This window comes from Prionailurus bengalensis, chromosome E3 (assembly GCF_016509475.1).
Source record: "Prionailurus bengalensis isolate Pbe53 chromosome E3, Fcat_Pben_1.1_paternal_pri, whole genome shotgun sequence".
NCBI classification, from domain to species: Eukaryota; Metazoa; Chordata; class Mammalia; order Carnivora; family Felidae; genus Prionailurus; species Prionailurus bengalensis.
The window spans coordinates 32,018,175-32,040,271 of record NC_057357.1 but is presented as its reverse complement, the minus strand read 5'-3'; the positions used below and the strand labels follow the sequence as shown (position 1 = coordinate 32,040,271).

The 22,097-nt window shown below is 49.6% G+C and overlaps 1 protein-coding gene across 3 annotated transcripts in view; it reads right to left on the bottom strand.

Annotated features, from left to right (window-relative positions):
- Positions 1 to 20,924, bottom strand: part of ZC3H7A (zinc finger CCCH-type containing 7A) — a 36,665-nt gene extending 15,741 nt beyond the window's left edge. The window contains exons 1-10 of one of the 3 annotated variants that reach the window (XM_043560519.1): positions 20,756 to 20,924; positions 10,145 to 10,246; positions 8,974 to 9,013; positions 6,818 to 7,015; positions 5,008 to 5,166; positions 4,681 to 4,761; positions 4,527 to 4,565; positions 3,836 to 3,869; positions 3,062 to 3,345; positions 382 to 586 (exon numbers count right to left, since the gene is read on the bottom strand). In XM_043560519.1, coding sequence (XP_043416454.1) covers positions 382 to 586; positions 3,062 to 3,345; positions 3,836 to 3,869; positions 4,527 to 4,565; positions 4,681 to 4,761; positions 5,008 to 5,166; positions 6,818 to 7,015; positions 8,974 to 9,013; positions 10,145 to 10,212 — 1,108 coding nt within the window. In that variant the 5' untranslated portion in view covers positions 10,213 to 10,246; positions 20,756 to 20,924. Of the gene's footprint in view, positions 1 to 381; positions 587 to 3,061; positions 3,346 to 3,835; positions 3,870 to 4,526; positions 4,566 to 4,680; positions 4,762 to 5,007; positions 5,167 to 6,817; positions 7,016 to 8,973; positions 9,014 to 10,144; positions 10,247 to 12,405; positions 13,222 to 19,714; positions 20,121 to 20,755 lie in introns of those variants that run through there. The other 2 variants (XM_043560517.1, XM_043560520.1) reach the window with 2 other exon arrangements.
- Positions 20,925 to 22,097: the final 1,173 nt, after the last annotated feature.

The window sequence follows — 22,097 nt, the reverse complement described above, 5'->3', positions numbered from 1 at the left end:
TTTGCTTCGTTCAGAATTTTACAAAGATAGCCTGCCTTTAAGACCCGTGAGGATGGGGTACGCCTTTCTTGGAGAAAACATTAAAAGCCATTTTGTCCCCCAAAACAATAGACACCCGGCTTAGCAAACTATCTTGTTTAAAAACTCAAAACACCAAAATAAGTACCACATACATTCCTGTGTATTCCCCTGCTCCTTCATCTCCTGAATGGCACGGTTACGCCCAGGCGAATTAAAACTGCAGATTTAGTTTTCATTTTTACAGCTACAACGAAAGTAACTCAAGCACCAACTACCTAAAGTGAGTTACGTAACTGCCAAACAGACTGCCTTCTTTAGAAAACGAACTGCGGTTATTTACACAAACGGCTCGATTCTTACCTCGCTTGGAATCACTCATTGAAAATGAACTCAAAGAAGAGCAGAAATCTTCCAAGGATGAGGTCAAAGGTGGATACAGTTCTGAGAAGGAGGGCGGAGGGGCATACCTCGCACCAATGGGCAAGGTGCCCAACAGAGATGCCGAGAAAGGCATGCTAGGGGGGACACTGGCTGAGGGAAGGGCTCCTCGGACTAAAGCTGACGGCTAAAAAAGAAAAAAAGATTTCGTTAAACCCCAGGAAACTCGATTACAGGTGGGCCAACCTGCTTTGAACATCAGCGTACAGAAACAAATTATTGCACTGGGTAATTACGTAACAAAGCTGAAATCAGTATCAAGACTCAAGAGAAGAATCTAGGCTACGGGGGTGCCCTGGTGGCTCAGTCGGTTAGGCCTGTGACTTTGGCTCAGGTCACAATCTCGCAGTCTGTGGGTTCGAGCCCCACGTCGGACTCTGTGCTGCCAGCTCAGAGCCTGGAGCCTGCTTCGGATTCTGTCTCTCCCTCTCTCTCTGCCCCTCCCCTGCGTGTGCTCTATCTCACTTTGTCTCTCAAAAATAAATAAATGTTGAAAACAAAACAAAACAAAAAGAAGAAGAATCTAAGCTATGGAGCTTCTTTCTTTCCAAGCCCACTTTCAAAAAAGGATCAAGGTCTCAGGAAACGAACCGTCTTGCACTGTTGGTGGGAATGCGAACTGTGCAGCCGCTCTGGTAAACAGTGAAGAGGTTCCTCAAAACTTAAAAATAGAACTACCCTACGACCCAGCAATTTGCACTACTAGAAATTTAGCCAAAGGCTACAAAAAAATGCTGATTCGAAGGGGCACATGTACCCCAATGTTTACAGCAGCGCTATCAACAATAGCCAAATGATGGCAAGAGCCCAAGTGTCCATCAACTGACAAACGGATAAAGAAGATATGGTTTACATACACAATGGAATACTACTCGGCAATGAGAAAGAATGAACTCCTGCCATTTGCAACAACATGGATGGAACTGGAGGGTCTTATCCTGAGTGAAATATGTCGGTCAGAGAAAGATATGATTTCATTCATATGTGTAATTTGAGAAATTTAACAGATGAACACAGGGGAAAGAAGGAAAAATAAGAAGAAAACAGAGAGGGAGGCAATCCATAAAAGACTTAAATACAGAGGACAGACTTCGGGTTGCTGGAGGGGAGGTGGGTGGGGGGATGGGGTAAACGGGTGATGGCCAATGAGGAGGGCACTTAGGGGCATCAGCACTGGGCATCATATGTAAGCGATGAATCACTGGGTTCTACTCCTGAAGGCAAGACTACACTGCATGTTAACTAACTTGAGAATAAAAAAATTAGGAGGAAAAAAGGAAAAGGCAAATGGACTAGAATAGACTTCAGAATCCCAAATAAATGCCCGTGAATACTCTGTGGGGGGTCAGGGTGTGATGTCCATCCAATATTGTCTCAAACCCAATGTTACATTCACGTTTCATTTCCTTCCGATTCCTTACACGAGGCTCAGAAGAACTGGCTTTATTAAGGAGCAAGAGTGTAGGGGCAGGGGGAAATGGAAGGTCCTCAAGAGAAGGGAGCCGGAGAAGGCAGAAACACTGGACCATCTCTCTGGGGATGTGAATTTACGGTCTCACAAGGACACACGGAATGCTGCCCCTCTCTTCCCCCATCACAGCGACAACTTACTGAGGGTTTCCCTGTGCCTTCTAAGTACTGATGCAAGTTCCACGCTATCTGTTGAATTCTTCAACTTTCCAAGATGCGTCCTACCTACTGTGATCGCCATTGTACAGACGAGGAAACTGACGTACTGAGAGGTGAGGTAAAGCCGTCCAAGCCCACAGAGGTGGTAAGAATCAAACCCAAACAGGATCAGTTAACTGCCCACAGACATCATCTATCTCAGCCACGCTGGAACCAGCCCTGAATTGCTCCCCATCCTCCTCATGACAGTGTTGCTGCTCTTGCTGCTAGTTTAATATACCGTGTGGCAGGGGTCAGTAAACTTTTCCTGTGAAGGACTAGATATTCAGTATTTTAGCCACGCGGTCTGTTTCAACTACTCAGCTGTGCTGCTTCAGTGCAAAAGCAGCCACGCACGATGCAGAAGTGAATGGTCGTGGCTGTGTTCCAATAAAACTTTATTGATGACACCGAAATATGAATTTCATATAATTTCCATGTGTCACAAAATGCTGGTCTGTTTTTCTCCCTTCCAGCCATTTAAAAACGTAAAACCCATTCTTATTTTGCAGCATTTCAGATATGGCCGGACCTTGGCTACACAGTTACCCTGAGGCATTTATCGTTTAAGCCTTTAATCCAAAACAAACAAACAAATTCTTTTTCTTTAAATAAAAATAAAAATAAAGAAATTATTTTTCTTTAAATACCAAATGCCTCTTCTTTTTCAGAATTTTAAGTTTACCCCTTCCATACTATGTGATTCCAACAGGTGTTGAGGAAAACTGGCTCATTACCAGACTGGCGTTTTGTTTTAATTTAAAAAATAACCACACGGGCATGGTACCCCCAGAGAAGGACAAAAGTACCTTTTAAGCTAAGTTTAACCTACAGGAAATGCTGAAAATACCGAGGAGGTCGTACGGCAATTTTTTTTTTTTTTTTTACAAAATTAAGCCTGGCTTCAGAAGAGAGGAGTGACGCTGACATTTACCATAACAGTTTCATTGGCCTCAGGTGCCGAATCAAGAAGGTCATCTATTTCATCGCCGAGGACCATATCTCCGTCATCCAGAAAAGGTTCCGGCATGCTGAAGGGGGCCTTTCCTCCATTTGCCAACACCGCCGATGGCAGGGGGCTCTCGTCCACTTGCAGGGGCAGCATAGAGGGTAAGGGCATGATAGGAACTGAGGCCAGCTCACTTCCGACTTGGTGGGAGAAACTGGACGCAGGCACAGAGACGACAGGAACTGCTTCCTGCCTCGGAGTTAACAAATCTGTAACACGGATCGAAACGCACCCACTCATCTTCGGTGTACTCACTCACCGAAGACTAGCGTCAAGAGCCAATAAGAGAGAAACGGAAGAGCCAGGTGAGGGTACGAAAGCAATGATAAAAATAAATAGACGAGACAGTAGCAGAGGCAGGTCAGAGACAAGGGTAAAAATCATTCTCGAAGTCGTTGGTTTTACCCAGGGATAGACATAGCGGCTTGTGAAAACTTATCCTTGTGTCTCAAAATGCCCGGGCGCCTGCCGGGCAGCGCTACGAGACGCTGGTAAAGCCACCCGGGGCGCTCACTGACCGCTCACTGACACGCAGAATTACCAATCACTGCCAGCACGTCCAGAAGCGCTAAGGTGGTTTTCAGAATCATTCTTGCTTTCATACCAACGGCCGCACGGCAATCGTATTTGACAAGGCTATCACATCTAGAGCGTCTAACGCCGCCACTTTCTAGACCAACATGACGCGAGAGAACGTACCTGGCTCGATATCTTCCACAGAACAGCTCAAAGCCTGGAAATGAAACCAAACAACCGATCATCGTGCGTACGGTCAGGATTCCAGACTATGAGCAGTCTGTAAATCTCACTCCGAGACAGCAATGCGAGTTCTCGCAGAAATTTTACTTCCTTCCAATGGAGATCCAAGAGATAAATGGAGTGGGCACACCTCGGGAACGCGTGGTTAAGCAGGGCGGGCCCAGCGGCGTGACCGCTGGGCCCTCGTGGACGGTGCTTCCCAATGGCCGTTCAGGAGCGTTCAAGTTCTGGAGGGCCTCGTCTAGCCACCGCTCACTCCCCAACTCACAAAGGCATCCTAACAGCTCCACGAAGACTTACCTTTTAAAAACCAACCGCTTGGGACCCGTGTTCAACCCAATGGCTCCCAACATTAATATCTGGCCCCGGGCCAATTTTCTAATAAAACCTGACATCTATGAACGTCCTGTAAAATGCGCCATTGGACTTGAGGAAATGCTGGTTGAAAGATACTACTTGAGTTGTTTGTTTCTTTTTATAGGACAGGAAGCTCTGGCCAATTATGTGTCTGAGAAACAAAAAGCTCTCAAAAATAGACACAAACCAAAAATATTAAAAGCAGAACTGCTAACGTGGCCATCTGCTCCTTTTTCCCAAAAAGTTATGCGTCTTACAGGAGCAATAACTTTACCTTGGTAGCCCCGTCCCCAGGAACGGATTTTAACGCGAGCTGAAAGAAAACAAAGATGCTAATTAAAAAAAAAAAAATTACGTGAAAAACAGAACTGTAACCAAGTTACAACCAAAGAAAACGAAAATACCCCGTGGGGAGAACTCCAGCTTACCTCAGCCCTAACATACGCTTTTCTTATTTTAAATCCCAATTTCTGAGCTAGTTCTTGAGTTAGTTTGATCACATGTTCATCCTGAAAAAAAAAAAAAAAATGAAAATATGACTAACGGAGGGTTATATTTACCAACTGTGGAGGCAAATCGCAAAACAGCTAGAACTCATATTCCGCGGAGACACTTGCTTGGTGGGCACGTAATCCCAAATAAAGCGGGTGGACCGCGCGGACTGGAAAATGGAACTCTTTAGACGCCCCTTCTCCACAAGGAAGCAACGAAATGGTTGCCATGTCGACCAGTGAACTCAAATATAAATTCCGTACCTGAGGCACCGCCAAGGAGCACTTTGCTACGGAGTCATAAGCCTCTCTGTATCTTCCTAAGTCACTGAGAGCCTTAGATTTCCGATACAGAGCTTTGCAGTTACTGGCATTTAAACTGAGCACTGTGTCACAGTCTTCTAAAACTTTATCGTGCAAACCCTGGGGTGTAAGAGCAAACAAGGTTAGCAACAATTCTTTCTGGCACACACGTCTTCCTGCCGATGCAAACAAATTAAGACCCCGGACTAATGCCCTCCTTTCAAACTCTGTTAGCGGTATTATTTTTCTTTGAAAAAAAATATGTTCATCATGCAACTCCCAAATGGAAAAAGTACAAATATCATGAACTCCCACGTAACCATCATCCAGACCAGACAAATGTTAACCTTTGGCCGTAAAGGCCCCAGGTCTCCAAGAAAGAAAGCTTTCCAGACACAGTTGATGCCCCAGGTGGCACTCTCCCTTCCTGCTTCCTCCACTAGCTACCCTTTGTTGGAGATCATTAAAATGTCGACTGGAAGTTAACTCCCAAACAGCTAGCTAGCCCGAGAAGAGCCCATTAGAAAAAACAAAACGAGCCATCGGTGAACCTTCACTCAGTAAGAGTTGGGTGACAACATGGGCACCTTGCTTAAATTCAGTTAAATGTTACTGAATGTCCATGGTGACAATTCAAAGTGCACCAAAATATTGCTTTTCTCAGCTCAGACATGTGAATAGCTCGTGTTAAATCTCTTCGAGGTTAAACACCACGCTGCACTAACAGGGCTCCAAAGAGGACTAACGCACTCTTGACCAAGTGCGCTGTCGGGACAGGGACTTGACTGATGCATGGACCTGGGGCCTGTGTCCTCCTGGGCTGATTTTTGTTATAAGCGGACACACCCCAGAAACCAGACTCACGTGGCAACTCCAAGGACCAGTCACCAAGAAACAAATTTTATTTTTAAAATTCCTCAACATTTATCCAAAGCTGGCTTTTCAAAACTCCAGACCACTCTAAAAGCAGGCAGTTAGACGCGCACCTGGGTGGCTCAGTTGGTTAAATGTGTGTCTTTGGCTCAGGTCATGAATGTCATGATTTGTCAGTTCGAGCCCCGCGTCGGGCTCTGCAATGACAGCTCAGAGCCTGGAGCCTGCTTCAGATTCTGTGTCTCTCTCTCTCTCTCTCTCTCTCTCTGGCCCTCCCCTGCTCGTGTTCTATCTCTCTAGCTCTTAAAATAATAAATACATATTTTATTTTTTTCAACGCTTATTTATTTTTTTTGGGGGGGGGGACAGAGAGAGACAGAGCATGAACGGGGGAGGGGCAGAGAGAGAGGGAGACACAGAATCGGAAACAGGCTCCAGCCTCTGAGCCATCAGCCCAGAGCCTGATGCGGGGCTGGAACTCCCGGACCGCGAGATCGTGACCTGGCTGAAGTCGGACGCTTAACCGACTGCGCCACCCAGGCGCCCCAATAAATACATATTTTAAAAAAATGTTTTAAAGCAGTAATACGATACTCTTAAAAACTGAAATTAGAGGGGTACCTGGGTGGCTCAGTCGGTTAAGCATGCGACTCTTGATTTCGGCTCAGGTCATGATCTCATGGTTCGTGAGTTCGAGCCCTGAGTCAGCGCTGACAGTGCAGAGCTTGACTGGGATTCTCTCTCTCCCTCTCTCACTCTCTGCCCCTCTCTCCCGCACAAAATAATTTTTTTTTAATTGAAATTAGAAAACTGACTTACAATGTACTTTTGTTATCAAAAACATTTTTTCCCTCTAGAAATCCTGCTCTGTTCTAAAAAAAAAAAAATCACCACTCACCATATTAGAATAGCAAGCAATACGATTTATATGCAGTTTTTCAATTATTTCTTTAGGGATGACAATTTCTTCCGACTTTGCATAACCAGCTATATTCAGAGCTTCTGTGTACTGGCTTATCGAGCTGTTCCAATCGTGTTCCCGATAAACATCATTTCCTTCATTAAAAAGATTTCTCACAAGAGCACGTAAATATACCTTTAAAAAAAAAAGAAAAGAAAAAAGAAAGTGACCACTTGAAGCCCTTTACGAAACAGGACAGGGTATAGGGAAACGTCAATTTTTGTACTGGAGACTTCTGGTCTTAGACATGACGCAGCAGTGAGCGCTGCTGTAAGAAACGGGGAACCCAGGCCACCTCGCTACCGTCTCAGCGAGGCCTTCACCTCGCGTGCTTTCTCAAGAGAAAATGCAATTTCCCATCAGGAGGAAAAGTGCGGCAAAAGCACCTCGTAAAAACCTGTTCACATCCCCAACTCTGTGCCTACAACAAATTCCTACGAGTGGAAACTCTAGGTCTGAAGGAAGGAGCATCTTGGGCCTTGGACCAGTATTTCTAAACTGCCTTCCGAAGCGGCGAGAACAGTGGACGCATCCAGCGGTCTGGTCCCCAGCTCACAGCACCCCCACCAACGCTGGGCAGCGTGTGTGTGCCTGTGTGGGAAGACACAAAACCCCTACTAATTTCTAGGTGAAAACCGGTACCCTTTCTTACCCCTGTGCCTGATGACCAAGGATCTCTCACATTTTTATGGACCATTGTCTTTCCTCTCTGGTAAATGTCTGCTCAGGACTGGTCCGGGGAGAGGGGATGTTAAACCTTTTTCTCGCCGAGCAAGTACAGTATACAAGGTTCTTTTGGTACGTATAAAAGTTCTGGAGGTTCCTTCATGATTTCCTATCACTGTGCTAATGTTTCACAAGTCAAGATCAGACACGTATTACGGGATCAGGTAAATACTCAGGTTCTGGGTCTCATTTTTTGAAATTCGTGTCTAAGCTGGCAGACTTAGTTAAGCAAACTGGACAGATCAACCTTTAACAAGGGCGGTGGCTCGGGACAGGCCACTTAACCTCTCGAGGTCCTGGTTCCAGTTATAAAAGTCAGGAACGTAAAATGAACTGTACTATGAACGGATTGTTCCCAGTGCTTTCTAGCCATAATACTCTATGATTCTACATCTGTTTGGAGAGAGAGAGGGCAGGGGCAAGGAAGAAGACAGAGAAGGAAACAGGGAAGAGGGAGGGGGAGAGGCGGAGAAAAAGAAGGAACATTGGCAAGCATCAAAACCCTTGGACACCAAAAGCCGCAGGTGAACTAACGGCCTGCACACACGAGGCCCGGTGAACTGGGCTTTCTCCGGGTTTCTAACTAGTTTCACCTCCGGCTGCTCTCTGCTAGGATCCAGGTATCCTTTGCTCCTGTGAGAACCTCTTTTCTCCTGAATAAAAATAGAAGATACTGGGCTCTCTCCTTCACAACATATTCCGTCCAACTTGTCTTCGGTAAATGAGAGGGAGGCTAAAAGTAATTTTCGAAGGAGGCGCCTGGGTGGCTCAGTCGGGTAAGCGGGTAAGCGCCTGACTCCCGATTTCGGCTCAGGTCACGCTCTCGCAGCTGGTGAGACCAAGCCCCGAATCAGGCTCTGCGCGGACAGTGTGGAGCTTGCCCGGGATGCCCTCCCTCCCTCTCTGGCCCTCCTTCATCCTGTCTCTCTCTTCTCTCGCAAAATAAATAAACATAAAGAAAACTTTACTTAAAAAAAAAGTAATTTTCACGGGGCTCGAAGAAAACTTAGGCAAACTACACTCACGGAGGAAAGAAAATGGAGGACAACTGTCCCCATGCGCCAAAAGCAATGTTGTCCTCTATATGGAGGAGATTGACTAATTCTTTCTGTAGGTGCCCAGAGAGTAAATACTTTAGGCTTTGTGGGCCATATGGTCTCTGTCTCAACTACCGTATGTCGTGAAAACGGCCACAGATCGTAAATACATCACCAAATAGGTGCGGCTGCATTCCAATAAAACTTTATTTACAGAAACAGACAATAGGCCACATTTGGCCCACAAAGCTGGAGTCTGCCAACCCCCACTATTCATTATGGTTCACAAGTTACTTGCACAGCTTTTAAGTAGATGTTCCCAATCATTACCGCATATTGTTCTTGTGTCCCTGGATATGACAGCGGTGACCTAAGAAAAAGAAACCAATGAATTTTAATTATCAGACTCTTATCAGGATTTCTTCATCCAGACGTCATTATAAAGCTAAGGTTCTATCAGCTTGCTACGGGTTCAAAGCACATTTTAAAGACCTGCCTTCCTTTACGACTATCATTCACATATGCCATATTCACACACAACATGGTGTGGGGTGGGGGGGGGGGATCTGTAACTATTCCCTTGTATTTTCTTAAGTATAACACTTTTTTCCCTAAACCTACTTCTACTAAAAGAAGGCCTAATTCTTCAAATGCCAAAAAACTTTTCCTACAGCACAGAACCACTAATACTTTTTGATTCAATTCGCTGCAGTACAGAGGAGAATGTCTCCTCCCAGGACAAACAGAGAGGGACTTCTGCCTGCTCGTGTCCGCCCAAGGCCTGGGCTGCCTTGTCACTGTCCTGCTTCATGGAGGCCGGTTAGAGACTGAGCTTCTTAAGAGAAACGTCTGATTACAAAAGCCCTACGTGCGTGGTGATCTCATCACTGTTCAGTCATCAGAAGCGCTCTGATGGGATCAGGTTCTGATCCCTCTGGGTCTAATATTTTCCGAGACGCTACAGGATTTTAGCTCTAAAGATCAGGGACAGGAAGGTAGACTTCAGAACACATGGGAAGTCAAATGTGCCCGAGCCAAAAATATTGCTAGACAAAAATATCTAATTTCTAACCCGGATTAAGAGGACTTATAAACAGGACTAGAGGTTTCTTAATCTAATATAAAAAAGTACAGTCGACTCTTGAACAACACGGGTTTGAACTGCGCGGGTCCACTTACAACGTTATCTTTTTCAATAAACCTAGGACGGTGCTGTAAATGCATTTCCTCTTCCTAACGAATTTCTTAACTTTTTCTTTTCTCCAGCTTACTTTATTTTAATACGGTAAATAATACGCGTAACGCACAAAACGTGTTCATCGACTGTTTACGCTAGTGGCAAGGCATCCGGTCAACAGTTGTAGGCTGCTCGTAGCCCTGTTTTGGGAAGTCAAAAGTTACACGTGGATGTGCAACTGTGCAAGGGTCTGCGCCCCTGACCCCGCGGTGCACAAGGGCCAGTTGTATACGTGGCGTGAACACACGCGAGTCGGGCCCTTACTGGATAAACTGCAGTCCTTCCTTAATGTTCTGCTGCCTTTTTCTTCTCTCCTCGGACACACTGGACATGTTACCCCGCACATCCACTTTCTAAACGATCGACCTGGAAAGAAACGAGGCACAAAGTCACGTGAGGCGCAGAGCTCCGGACCCCAACTAAAACACCCACAGTCCGCGGTCTTGCCACACTATCAGCTGTGGGCACGTCCCTCTCTGCTGACTTGACTCTGGGCTGCCGGACACCAGGAACCCTGGCTCATCCGCATGGTCCCCGCTGCCCAGCACACGAAAGCATCTGGTTTTCACTCTCTCTTAAGGCTGCACAGCCATGCGGACTTTGCTCCCTCCTAAGTCATCTCCCCCCACCCCTTGGGCTACAGGTTTCGTTTCTTCCGTGTCTATATGCACGCACGCACGCACACACGCACGCGTATGCTGCACTGGAACAGTCCTGGCCTTGTTTCGCTTCTGGAAGCGCTCCAGAAGTGAAAAGGTTTCACATCCGCTCGCCTCCGAGGGAGTCTGACTTCCTGGTGAGCAGAGCTGAAACCTCACACACGTTTTGTTACACAAACTTCTGAAATAATCCTTGCTGATTCAACTGATAGAACGAAAAACCTAAATGAAGTCATTCGGTTGGAATTCTCGAGAAGGTAAGGGTTCACCTTCCACATAACAGTGGCAAATGTCAACACAAAACAGTGCCGTTGGGATCTGCACCCCCCCCCCCCACTGGCCCGCCCCCATCAATGTTCATTAAGCAATTCCCAGCAAGTTAAAGGAAAACCACAGGGAAGAGATCCATGATAAAACACCATCTCCCAGTGTCCTCAACCAGGGTTTGGCGACCTCAGCAGCTCGGGCCAGACAGTCCTTGACTCTAGGGGCCCGCGCTGTGCACGATACGCCCCTGGCCTCCACCCACGAGATGCCAGTAACGCCCCTTCCCCCAGTTGTGACAACCCAAAATTCCTCCAGGCTTTGTTGTGTGTCCCCTGGCAGGGACGGGGAGGGGGCACATCATCCCTCCAAGATGAGCGCTGGGCTCTAAACCTAAGAGGACATCTTACCACACAAACCGTGTCTTTGAATGCGCATGACGGACGGGGAACTTGCACCCAGGTTTCAAGCTCAAATGTTCTAGTTTCATTATTGCTTGACGTTCATAGTTTTATTATAGAATCTACCTTATTCAAAGTGTAGAGGTGGGGACAAGGGTTGAAAGGCCTCGAAGGCTGGTAACTGGTGATCATTTTTTTCCATCTTTTAAACACTGAAGTTCTACATGTTTCGATCTTCTAATCTCAAAGTTGTTGACTTTCCTGGGGCACCTGGGTGACTCGGTTGAACGTCCAACTCTTGACTGCAGCTCAGGTCCTGATCTCACAGTTTGTGAGTTCGAGCCCCATGTCGGGCTCTGCGCTGACAGTGCAGAGCCTGCTGTGGACTCTCTCTCTCTCTCTGCTCCTCCCCCACTCACGCTCATGCTCGATCCCTCTCTCTCTCACAAAAATAAAATAACTCTAAAAAAAATGTTTAATAATAAAAGTTGTTACTTTACTGAAGTGTTTACTTGTGAAATGATCTATCCAAGATTTGCCACGAAATATTCCAGCAAACAAAAACAAAAGGGGGCTGGAGGGGGTGAAACAGCTGAATGTTCCCAAAACTAGTGACAAATACAGGGAATCTCTGTACTTTGTCAACGTCTGAAATGTTTCAAAATAAAAAGGGTACAAAGCCCAGGATGCTGAAGCGAGATGTCATTATTTCTGGAATTTGTGTTTCAGACAGTCTAGCTTAGAGGGGGATGAATGGGTAGAAATCAAACAAGACCGCCAAAAACACGGACCACTGTCCTAACGTGTGATGGGGAGGTGTGAGGGGAGGGGCGGGGGTCTTTCTAATCTTCCACTTGAACTCATCTGACCATTTCCTTAACAACAACAAAAAAAAGTTAAATCATACTTGGATGTACAAAGGTATTTAAGGAGGTGCTACCTGTAAGAGAAAAAGACCAAAAACGTACCCAATGTCTATCAAGAAGGACATGGACTGTGTTGGAAAAAAAGACCAAGTAAAGGTGCGGTATCCACAATAGGACCCTGTTCTGTTTACAGAAAGGGTCGGGGGAGGCTGTCTATTCATATTTCCTTGTACATCCTCGCAACAGCTCCAGAGGGAATCTCAGAAAACCACAGCAATGGCAGAAACCTGGGGGCTCAGGGCGCGGTGAGAAGGGCCTTTGCACTGCACACCTACCTTTAAAACTTCTTCCTGAACGCTGAACGTGAATTACCGCTGAGAAAAAATTTGAAGTGTTTTTTAGAAATCCACAGAGCCTCTGCCCCTTCCTTGGAAAGACGACTTAAGGGACCACCAAGCCTTCTTCCTATTTTATGTAAGATGGGGCCGACGTAGAGCCAGAACCGACTGCCCAAAGGCACCCAGAAGGGCACTTGGGGGTGTCACGGCAGTCAGGCCTGAAAGACGGGGACAAGGAAAGGGCTACCCAAAGCAAGAATTCTTGCCTGTCCTCAATGATTAGTCACCTTTCTCCCAACCCCTGCACAGGCAAGGTGAGGAATTAGTCTGAGGTGCACTCAAAAGGCAAGTCTGCTGGCACAGAAGGGACTCCCAGGTAATGATAATCCACTAAGTTAATAGCCTTAGAGCCATTTCCCCAGAAAGTGCCAGAAAACCTTGAACCTCAACCTCTTAAGGACAAAGGGCATGTGGCAAAGAGCTGACAACTCAAGTAGGTGATTAAGAGGAAATAAGACGCAGGCTCTTTTAATAGCATGAACCACCTCTCCTTTCCATGTTTAAAGATTTGGGAACAGATAATCAGGGGAGAGTCAAACACAGTAGGAAGGAGAATTTCGTGTTCTTGTAGTTTTGCCCCCAAGTTAAAAATCTTTCTCGGTGAACACTGTACACCTACCTATGGTCTACAATTGATGTTTTGCTGTTTATCACATCTGCCCACCTTTCTCTTTTAATTTGAAAATGTTTATTAATGGATTTTATTTATTTTTTAAATTGACATCCAAGTTAGTGAGCATATAGTGTCACAATGATTTCAGGAGTAGATTCCTCAGTGCCCCTTACCCATTTACCCCATCCCCCTTCCCACCACCCCTCCAGTAACCCTCTGTTTGTTCTCCATGTTTAAGGGTCTCTTCTGTTTTGTCTCCCCCCCTGTTTTTATATTATTTTTACCTCCCTTCCCTTGTGTTCATCTGTTCTGTGTCTTAAAGTCCTCATATGAGTGAAGTCATATGCTATGTGGCTTTTTCTGACTAATTTCGCTTAGCATAATTCCCTCCGGTTCCATCCATGTAGTTGCAAATGGCAAGATTTCATTCTTTTTGAATGCCGAGTAATACTCCATTGTATACATATATCATATCTTCTTCATCCACTCATCCATCGATGGACATTGGGGCTCTTTCCATACTTTGGCTATTGGCTATAAACACTGGGGTGTGTGTGGCCCTTAGAATCACCACTCCTGTCCCCCTTGGATAAACACCCAGGACATCAACCCATCTTTATCCATCCGCCCATCCCTCTGTCCATCCATCAATGCACCTTATTATTTTGCTGAACTGCAAAGTGGCAGACGTCAATTACAATTCATCAATAAACGCTTCAGAATATGTATCATTACTTAGGTTTCAAGATTTATGGGTTTTCTTGGGGCGCCTGGGTGGCTCAGTCGGTTGGGCATCCGACTTCAGCTCAGGTCACGATCTCCCGGTCCGTGAGTTCGAGCCCCGCGTCGGGCTCTGGGCTGATGGCTCAGAGCCTGGAGCCTGTTTCCGATTCTATGTCTCCCTCTCTCTCTGCCCCTCCCCCGTTCATGCTCTGTCTCTCTCTGTCCCCAAAAAAATAAACAAACGTTGAAAAAAAAATTAAAAAAAAAAAGATTTATGGGTTTTCTTAAGGCCATATGCACGAAACCTTTTTCCGTATAAAATGCAAAAATTGTAAGGGAGGATTTGACAAACATCGCACTCCTGTAACCCAGACCCCACTCTTGAGTTCACCATTACGGTCAGTCCAGATAGTTCCCTCAGCCAATCCCTGCCCCACCCTTACCACCCCCCCACCCCCCCCACCCCGGCAATCACTGTTCTGACTTTCTTCCACCACAGATGAGTTGCACCCACCCACTTCCCACTTTGAAAGAAAGAAAAGATAAACGCTTGAAACATCATCTTATTTGGGGACCCAGTCAAAATCTGGCATCAATTTTAAAGTGAGGAAGAACGTGATAAGGTTCACCCAACAGCCCCCTATCTCATCCTAACTCAGCAGCACACAACAGGTGCACACTCCGTCCTTGAGCCTGGGGCTCTGTCCAGCTGGTCTCTAAATGTGCGAGCCCTGGGGCTTCACTGGAGCTCCTTCCCTCCCCCAGCCACACGCTCAGCTCTGGGACATCCCACATGGCCCAAGGCTGGAGACCGCCTACCTGCCGTTCTGATGGTTCTACTAGCCAGCTCACAGGCATCACAGACTCTTTATTTAATAGTGTTTAATGTTTATTTTTTGAGAGCGAGCGGGGAGGGACAGAGAAAATAAGAGAATCTCAAGCACACTGCACTGTCAGCACAGAGCCCAACACGGGGCTCGAACCCACCAACCACAAGACCATGACCTGAGCTGACACCAGAAGTCGGGCGCTTAACCGACTGAGCCACCCAGGGGCCCCTACATCGCATAGTTTAAAAGGCAAGATTTTAATATCAGGACGGAGGAAAAAAAGGATGGTCTCCTATCCTGTCACTCAGCACCCACCCGCCCTTCCCGAGGACAACCACCCATTGTGTTACTGGGCTCTTCTGTGTCCTGCCAGAGGAACTCTGCGGAATAGTGTGTCTCAACTGTGTTGACTGCGGTGGTGATTATGTGAATCTACACCTGGGATAACATCGCACACACGCGCGCACACGCGCGCGCGCACACGCACACACACACACACACACACACACACACACACACCCAGGTGCATGTCAAAAAACCCGGCAAGAGTAAGCGCCCGCAGTCTGGTTAACAGTACTCCACTAACGCCAGCTTCCTGGCACCACTGGGGGAAGCGGACGAAGGGAGGCTTCCTGGGAGGCTCTACGTACCCATCGGGCAATTTCCTGCGAGCTTATAATCGTTTCAAAATAAAAAGTTACAAGCATCCTGTGCCTATGTTATCTTTTGTACAAACTGAGGCTCCTGACGTGTCTGCACCCTGCTTTTTTTCTCCCAGTACCTAACCTCAAAGGTCACTCCCCGACAGGACACGTGAAGCGGCTTGACCGGCCGCGATCCGCGATATGGCTGCAGGCCACCAGAGACGCACGTTCTGGTGGCGTCCAGTCTCTGAAGCTCACCAGGGACCCAGGGCATTTCACAGAGGCCCGTCTTCAGAGGACGTCCACGGGCTGAAGGGAGCGTGTCTTCCGTCTACTCTACCTGCTCCTGCCCACATGTGACACCACCCTGCCACCAACGAGGCCTGAGGGCCCCCATTTCGGCACGCGGTTCCCTCGCGGTTCACTCCACTCGTGCCAACCGGGGAAGGGACAAGCATGCGACAATGGGGAGACAATGTGACGAGGTTTTGAGGCTGCACAGCCCTTCAAGTTTCAGAGTCGCCGGTTCGTCCTTCTCCATAAACTGTCTGTTCGTGTCCTTTGCCCATTTTCCTTCCAGGCTGAGCTTTGCTCATTCAGGAAGGCACTTCATGTGCTGACGAAAGCAGTCTTCTGTGACGCTGGGACTATTTTTCCCAACTTCGTATCAATCCTTTGGCTTCAGTTATGGTACTTTTTGACAGCAGAAGCTTCTATCTCTAAGTAGTTGAAATTATCAATATTTTCTTTAATGGCACCTGGATTTTGACATACTTTGAAACTGTAAAATAATTCTCTGGGTGTTCTCCTAGTACTCTTGGTTTTGTTTTGTTTTGTTTTGTTTTAATTTGGGGAGGGGGCACCTGGGTGGCTCGGCTGGTTGGGCATCTGACTTCAGCTCAGGTCATGATCTCGCGGTGTGTGGGTTCAAGCCCCACGTCGGGCTCTGTGCTGACAGCTCGGAGCCTGGAGCCTGTTTCAGATTCCGCGTCTCCCTCTCTCTCTGTCCCTCCCCCCGGCTCATGTTCTCTCAAAAATAAACATTTTTAAAAATTTAAAAATTGTTTTTAATTTTTTAAAAACTAAAATTGTTTTCGATTTTTTAAAAATTAAAAAAAGTAAACAAACATTTTAATGGGATCTACCAGTTGACTGTAAGGAGTGATGTAGGGATATATATATATATTCCTTCACTGTTTACAAAAAGACCATCTAGTCTACACTGCTATGCATACAAAATTCTGGGCTGCCCGTGATTTTCACTCAGCATTTCCAACTTAAAGGGTCCTAACCCCAGGCTCTCCTGCCAATCCTATCCTTCTTCCCGCTCTTACCTTTTCAAAAGTCCTGAAACCACCTGCTAGCCACCTGCTGAAACCAGACCCAGAGACCTGGCATCACGCCCTTCTTTCCCCCACACCCACATCCATCACCCTGCTGATGAAGCCCACCGGCGACACTGCAGACTATGCACAGGGCACCCCGACTCTGACCACTTCCCACGAGCTCCCCCGCACCCCCTGGCCGGGTCACACCATCTCGAGGGACGCGATGTGGCAGCGGCCTCCTGCCCCTGCCTCCCCTCTAAGCTTCCGGTCCTCCCCCTGTCCCTCCCTGACCCACTTCCCACACTAAACTGAAAACGTCCACCAGCTATTACAGCCACGCTCTAAATCCCAGCACTTAGAGTAAAACCCAGAGTCCTCACCCTGACCTCTCAGACCGAGGAGGACAGTCCCAAGCTCTTTCCTCGGCCCCGCCCCCACGCAGGCGCAGCAGGCTGGCTGTGCTCCCGCCCCGCCCGCGCCCGCCGCCCCCGGGTGTGCAGGAGTGCGGGGCTCCGCCCCCTGGGCACTGCGCGCTAGCCCCTCCCCCCGCCCATAACACACTTCCCAGAGGGACCCAGAGCTGGTCCTTCCTTCCTGGAATCTTGGTTTAAATATCACCTTTCGAGGCCTTCCCTGCCGTGCCCCCTAAGCGGTTGCCCCACCTCACTCTCACTGTGCTCTTGACTTCCACAGCTACCTCGTCTTAGTCCTGACCGCATTCCAACATCTGGGTCCAGGTCGATACATATTTGAATGGAAGAACGAATGAAGTGGCCAAGCGTGGAGAGAATGCTTCACACAAAGTTCAGAGGCGCAAGAGTTAACGGCTGTTACAACTGTTCATGAAAAGGCAAGCACGACAGAGCGGGGGGGGGGGGGGGGGGTGTCCCAGGGAGGAAATGACCAGGCGGGCATACTGGGCTCTGGTGCACTCTGCCTGGACCCTTTAGGGGCACAAGGTGGGGAGACAATCGACAAGGCGGGGATCGACCTGAGACAGCCACAGAGAAAGACCACAAGCGACCCAGGAAGTAGTGCAGGGATGGGTTTCCTTCATCACCAACCGGGGTGGGGAGCAAGTCAGACGCGCTGTCTTCTCCCTACGTGAAAGGGAAATGGAGTGGGAGGGCTCTGAAGAGTACACTGCAAAGCAAGAAGCCCAATTAAATGTAAATTTCATTAAATCATCTAAAATTTTGCAGCTGGAACATTATCTTTTGCTTATCAGCTGGTCTTAAATGTTACTCATTCTGACCTTTTATGTAAGGAGGAAAGGTACCCCTGATCTTCATTATAATTCCTTAAGTACATACTCAGTGCCTGCTTTAGGTGAAACTGATTATACTCACCATGTTCCAGGCTAGCAACCGGCTGTGTATTCCTGCCCATGACACAAGGTAACTTAAGAAACTAGCTCCCATTAGCACAAGACACGGAGGCAAGTGAAATTTGATTGCAACATGTTGTATAGACAGATACAATAGCTAACACTTAGCGCTCTTACTGGATGCCAAGCATCGTCCTAAGCGGTGGGCATGTATTAAATCATTTAATCCCGTGATAGTCTTAAGGGATAGGTATTAGGAGGAAACCGAAGCACAGACAAGTGACGCAAGCAGTGCACGATCATGGCTAGGAAGTGGCTGAGCTGGATTTCAGAGCCAGACAGTCTGGCTCCAAGCCCGAATCCTGATCCAGCACCCTATTCTGCACTGTAAGTGCCAGGGACGCCAGGAGGAGGGCGAGCAATCTAAGTCAGCCCTGGGCTGGGCTCTGAAAAACAAACACAGCTCTGACAGACAGGTGGGCATTTCAAAGCCACTCAAAGCGAACAGAATAAACACACCCTTGTACACACACACACACACCCCGACATGCTCAAAGAACATCATTTGAAGAAACTTAGACAAAGCAGAGGGTTTCCGGGGGAATGCAATGGACACAGAGGGTTAAAATACCAGTCCAGGGAAACTTTGCATATGGAAATATGCTCCACCCACACCATAATATCTTTATACGCAAAGACTGAATATTAAACAGTCCTACAAGACACACACAGGAAGAGAAAGTGGTCCAACGGTATACGGCACAGTACTGGTATTTTTGCCTAAAAAGGTATTCCTAAATTTCAAGTGAAAGATTATAATACCACATTACAATCTGAGGATAGTCTGAGTCTATCCTCAGACTCCAGCCTCCCGGTGTGTAAGGGCATACACAAACAAAAAGTAGTTTCAAAGTAACATTACTGTCAAGCCTGTCTTGCAACAGTTAGTTTACTCTGGTAAACTTATAAAAGCATACGGCTACAATGTAACCTTCAGAGACTACAGACCCAGATAGGGCAACATCACAGATGTTCTACCATCTTCTTGGAAGAGTGACTATTCTACTGGATACTTCTGGAGAGCAATGATGAGCCCCCAGGCAAAAGTCACAATAACTCAAAGGAAGGCATGGGCTTTCCAGTTCATTTCAGGGGCAGAGGCACTGAAAATTAACATGCTCTCTACAGTATGCACATAAATACTGGTAATACTGAGCTTCGACAACTCACCATCTAATTCTGATTCGAACCTAACATAACCGTTTCCAGACTCCAAGAGACAGCACAGAGTGAACATTTTTCAACAAAGAAAATTCTAATAACTTGAACTATTCTGCAAATTAGGACAAGATCCTCATTTGCAATCAGCTCCACGGTTCAGTTCAGCTCAGGGTAAGAAGGAAGAGGCAAGGGCCTCCTTGAGAGCCTAGGGGACAGGAGGCCACATGCCATCAGAGAAGCAGGGAAAGATAAGCAGAGGGCACAGGCTCCCAGCCAACCTGCCCCCACTCAGATGCTCTGTTTGAGCGCGGTCCAATAGAAATACAATGTGAGCCACATATGTAATTTCAAATTTCCAAGGTGCCACGTTCAACAAAAGTGGAAGAATACTGGAGGGAATTATTTTAACGCTTTTAATTAACCCAATTGTGTTCAAAATATCATCTTGATGTGTATTAATTACACACACAAAAATTATAAATGTGATAACCTTCCCCACCCCCGCCATACCAAGTGTTTAAAAAACCACGTATGTATTTTTCACCCTGAGCATATCTCACCTGGGTCTAGCCACACGCCAAGTGCTCCACAGTCCCGAGAGGCCAGCGGCCACCCTCCAGGGCCGTGCAGGTCTAATGTCAAGCAGATCCCCGCTCTCTCAATCCCTAAGCGAGGGTGCCCCCTCTGATCTCTAAACACTGGGGGACGGGGGGGGGGGGGGGGGGTGGAATGCCCGAGCACGACAAATTCCCCAACCCGGGCGCAGGCGCAAACTCTCGGGCCCAGCCGGCGCTTCGCTGCTTGACCACACCCCTGCGATGACCGTCCCCAACCGTGAATGCGCGCTAATGAGAACTGACAGGTCTCCATTCCTTAAGGGTGGGGGAAAGAAACCTAAAGCCCGGCGGTGTCCGCATCCCCGGTAAAGCCAGGAAACCATTCGCCGCGGGTCCTAGATGTGCGCCCGGCGCAAAAGAAAAGAGGGACGGCGCGCGGGGGGGGAGGGGGGGATGAAATCAACGAGCCACGCACTCTGCGCGCATCCTTCCCGTCCCCCAAACCCGAAATCCTCAATTAGGGGACCCACGGTCAGCAGACACACACAAATGATGAAAACACACTGCTGGTGGGGGAGGGGGGTAAGCAAGGCGAGAGGAGGTGCGGAGCCAGCGGAAACGCATGCGGGCGCGGAGGGCAGCGAGCCGCAGCCCTTCGCGCCCCCGTCCTGCAGACGCGCCCCCCGGGGGGGGGGGTCCCCGCCGCCCCGACGGCAAGTGGAGGGGGAGGCGGGGAGGAAGGGATCCCGGGACCCGGCCCGCCCGCGTCCGCCGCGAGCAGCCGGGCCCGGTTGGCGGCGCGCGCTCCGCCCTTCCCACCCCGGGGGGCCGCGATCCCCACCCCACCCCCTCCCGCACCCCCGCTCCGCCGCCGCTGCCCGCGCCCCTCCGCGCCGCCGCCCCTCCCCCGCCCGGCGTCCGTTAACGGCCGCGCGCGAGCACGAGGCGGCGGCGGGCGCGCGCCGGGCGGGGGCGCCCTGCGGGGGAGGGGCGGCGGCGCGGGCCGGGCCGGGGGCGCGCGAGGGCCCGGCGGCGCCCCCCTACCTGCGGGGACGGCCGCGCCGGCCGGCGGGCGGACAGCGGCGCGCGGCGGAGCGGGCGGCGGCGGCGACGACGGCGGCGGCGGCGACGGAGGCCTGGGCGCTCGCTCGCTCGCAGCTTCCCTCCGCGACCGGCGGCGGCGGCAGCGGCGGCTCCGCTGCGCCCGCGCGGCGCCCTCTGGCGGCGGGAGGCCGCGCCCGGCTCCCGGCACAAGCCGCCATTGGCTGCGCCCGCGAGCGTCGTTGCCGGGGGCGGCGGCGCCACGTCGGGCCGGGCGGCGGCGGCGGCGGTGGCCCCGGCGGCCCCGGCGGCCCCGGGGAGGGACGCGCGGGGCGCGGCGGGCTGCGACCGCGGCCGGAGCCGGTGGAGCGCTCGCTGGACGCGAGAGCCGACCGCTGGCTGACGCACGTTCACATTTCCGGGCGCCGCGTGTGCGGAGCAGCGGGGACTTAGCGCGGCGCCCAGCCGGGAACTGACCCACTTTCGGGGATCGGGAGGGCTCCCCGACACCCTTGGCAAGCCCGCCTCCGGTGCTTCCTACTCTGCGAATGGAAACTGGGGGGCCGCGGAGCAACCATATTGTACCCCCCCGCCCCCCGCCCCGTCTTCCAGAGGCGGAGCGCTAGGGGGCAGCCGTGGATGCCAGGCCCGCCTAGGCCGCGTTCCGTGTGCTGGCTCTCCGAGGGCCTGGCTCCCTGCCCTACAGGTGCCTGACAAATGCCACGTCACCCACCCCACTTGTAACAGCCAGGTGCCCCTGGGGGCCAGGCCCTGCCCTGTGCCCTGGGGCTCAACCGCGGGCAAGGCAGAGTTACCACCCAGGAATGGGATGGGGAGCGGGGTGTCGACCGTTTAGACCAGTGAAAACCAAAGACACTGAGGCCAGGTGACGTGACCGTGATGGAAGGCTACACCGAAGGTGGGAGCTGAGTGAGGAAAGGCCTCAGAAGGTGACAGCCGTGCGGAGATGGGGAGCGTGCCCCAGGCGGAGGGAAGAACAAGTGCAAAGGCCCTGAGGCTGGAGCTTGGTGTCTGGGGAGCGGGAAAGGCACATATGGTGAGTGGGTGTAAGGGGAGAAAGGTCTGAAAGAAGAGAGGGGCCGTGATTGGGAATGTGGCCTTCTGTGTGGTGTGGGAGTTCCTTGACAAATCAGAGTCCAGAGGGCCTAACCTTGGTTTCCATTCTGGAAAGTTCTCTTGGGCTACTGTGCAGAGACTAGGCTGAAGGAGGGACAAGACAGAGCAGAGAGCAGACGGACCAGCTAGGTGGCTCTCACCGTCGCCAAGGGGACATAGATTTACAAACCAGATGTGTTGGCCTGCGCGGGCTGTCCTAACAAAATGG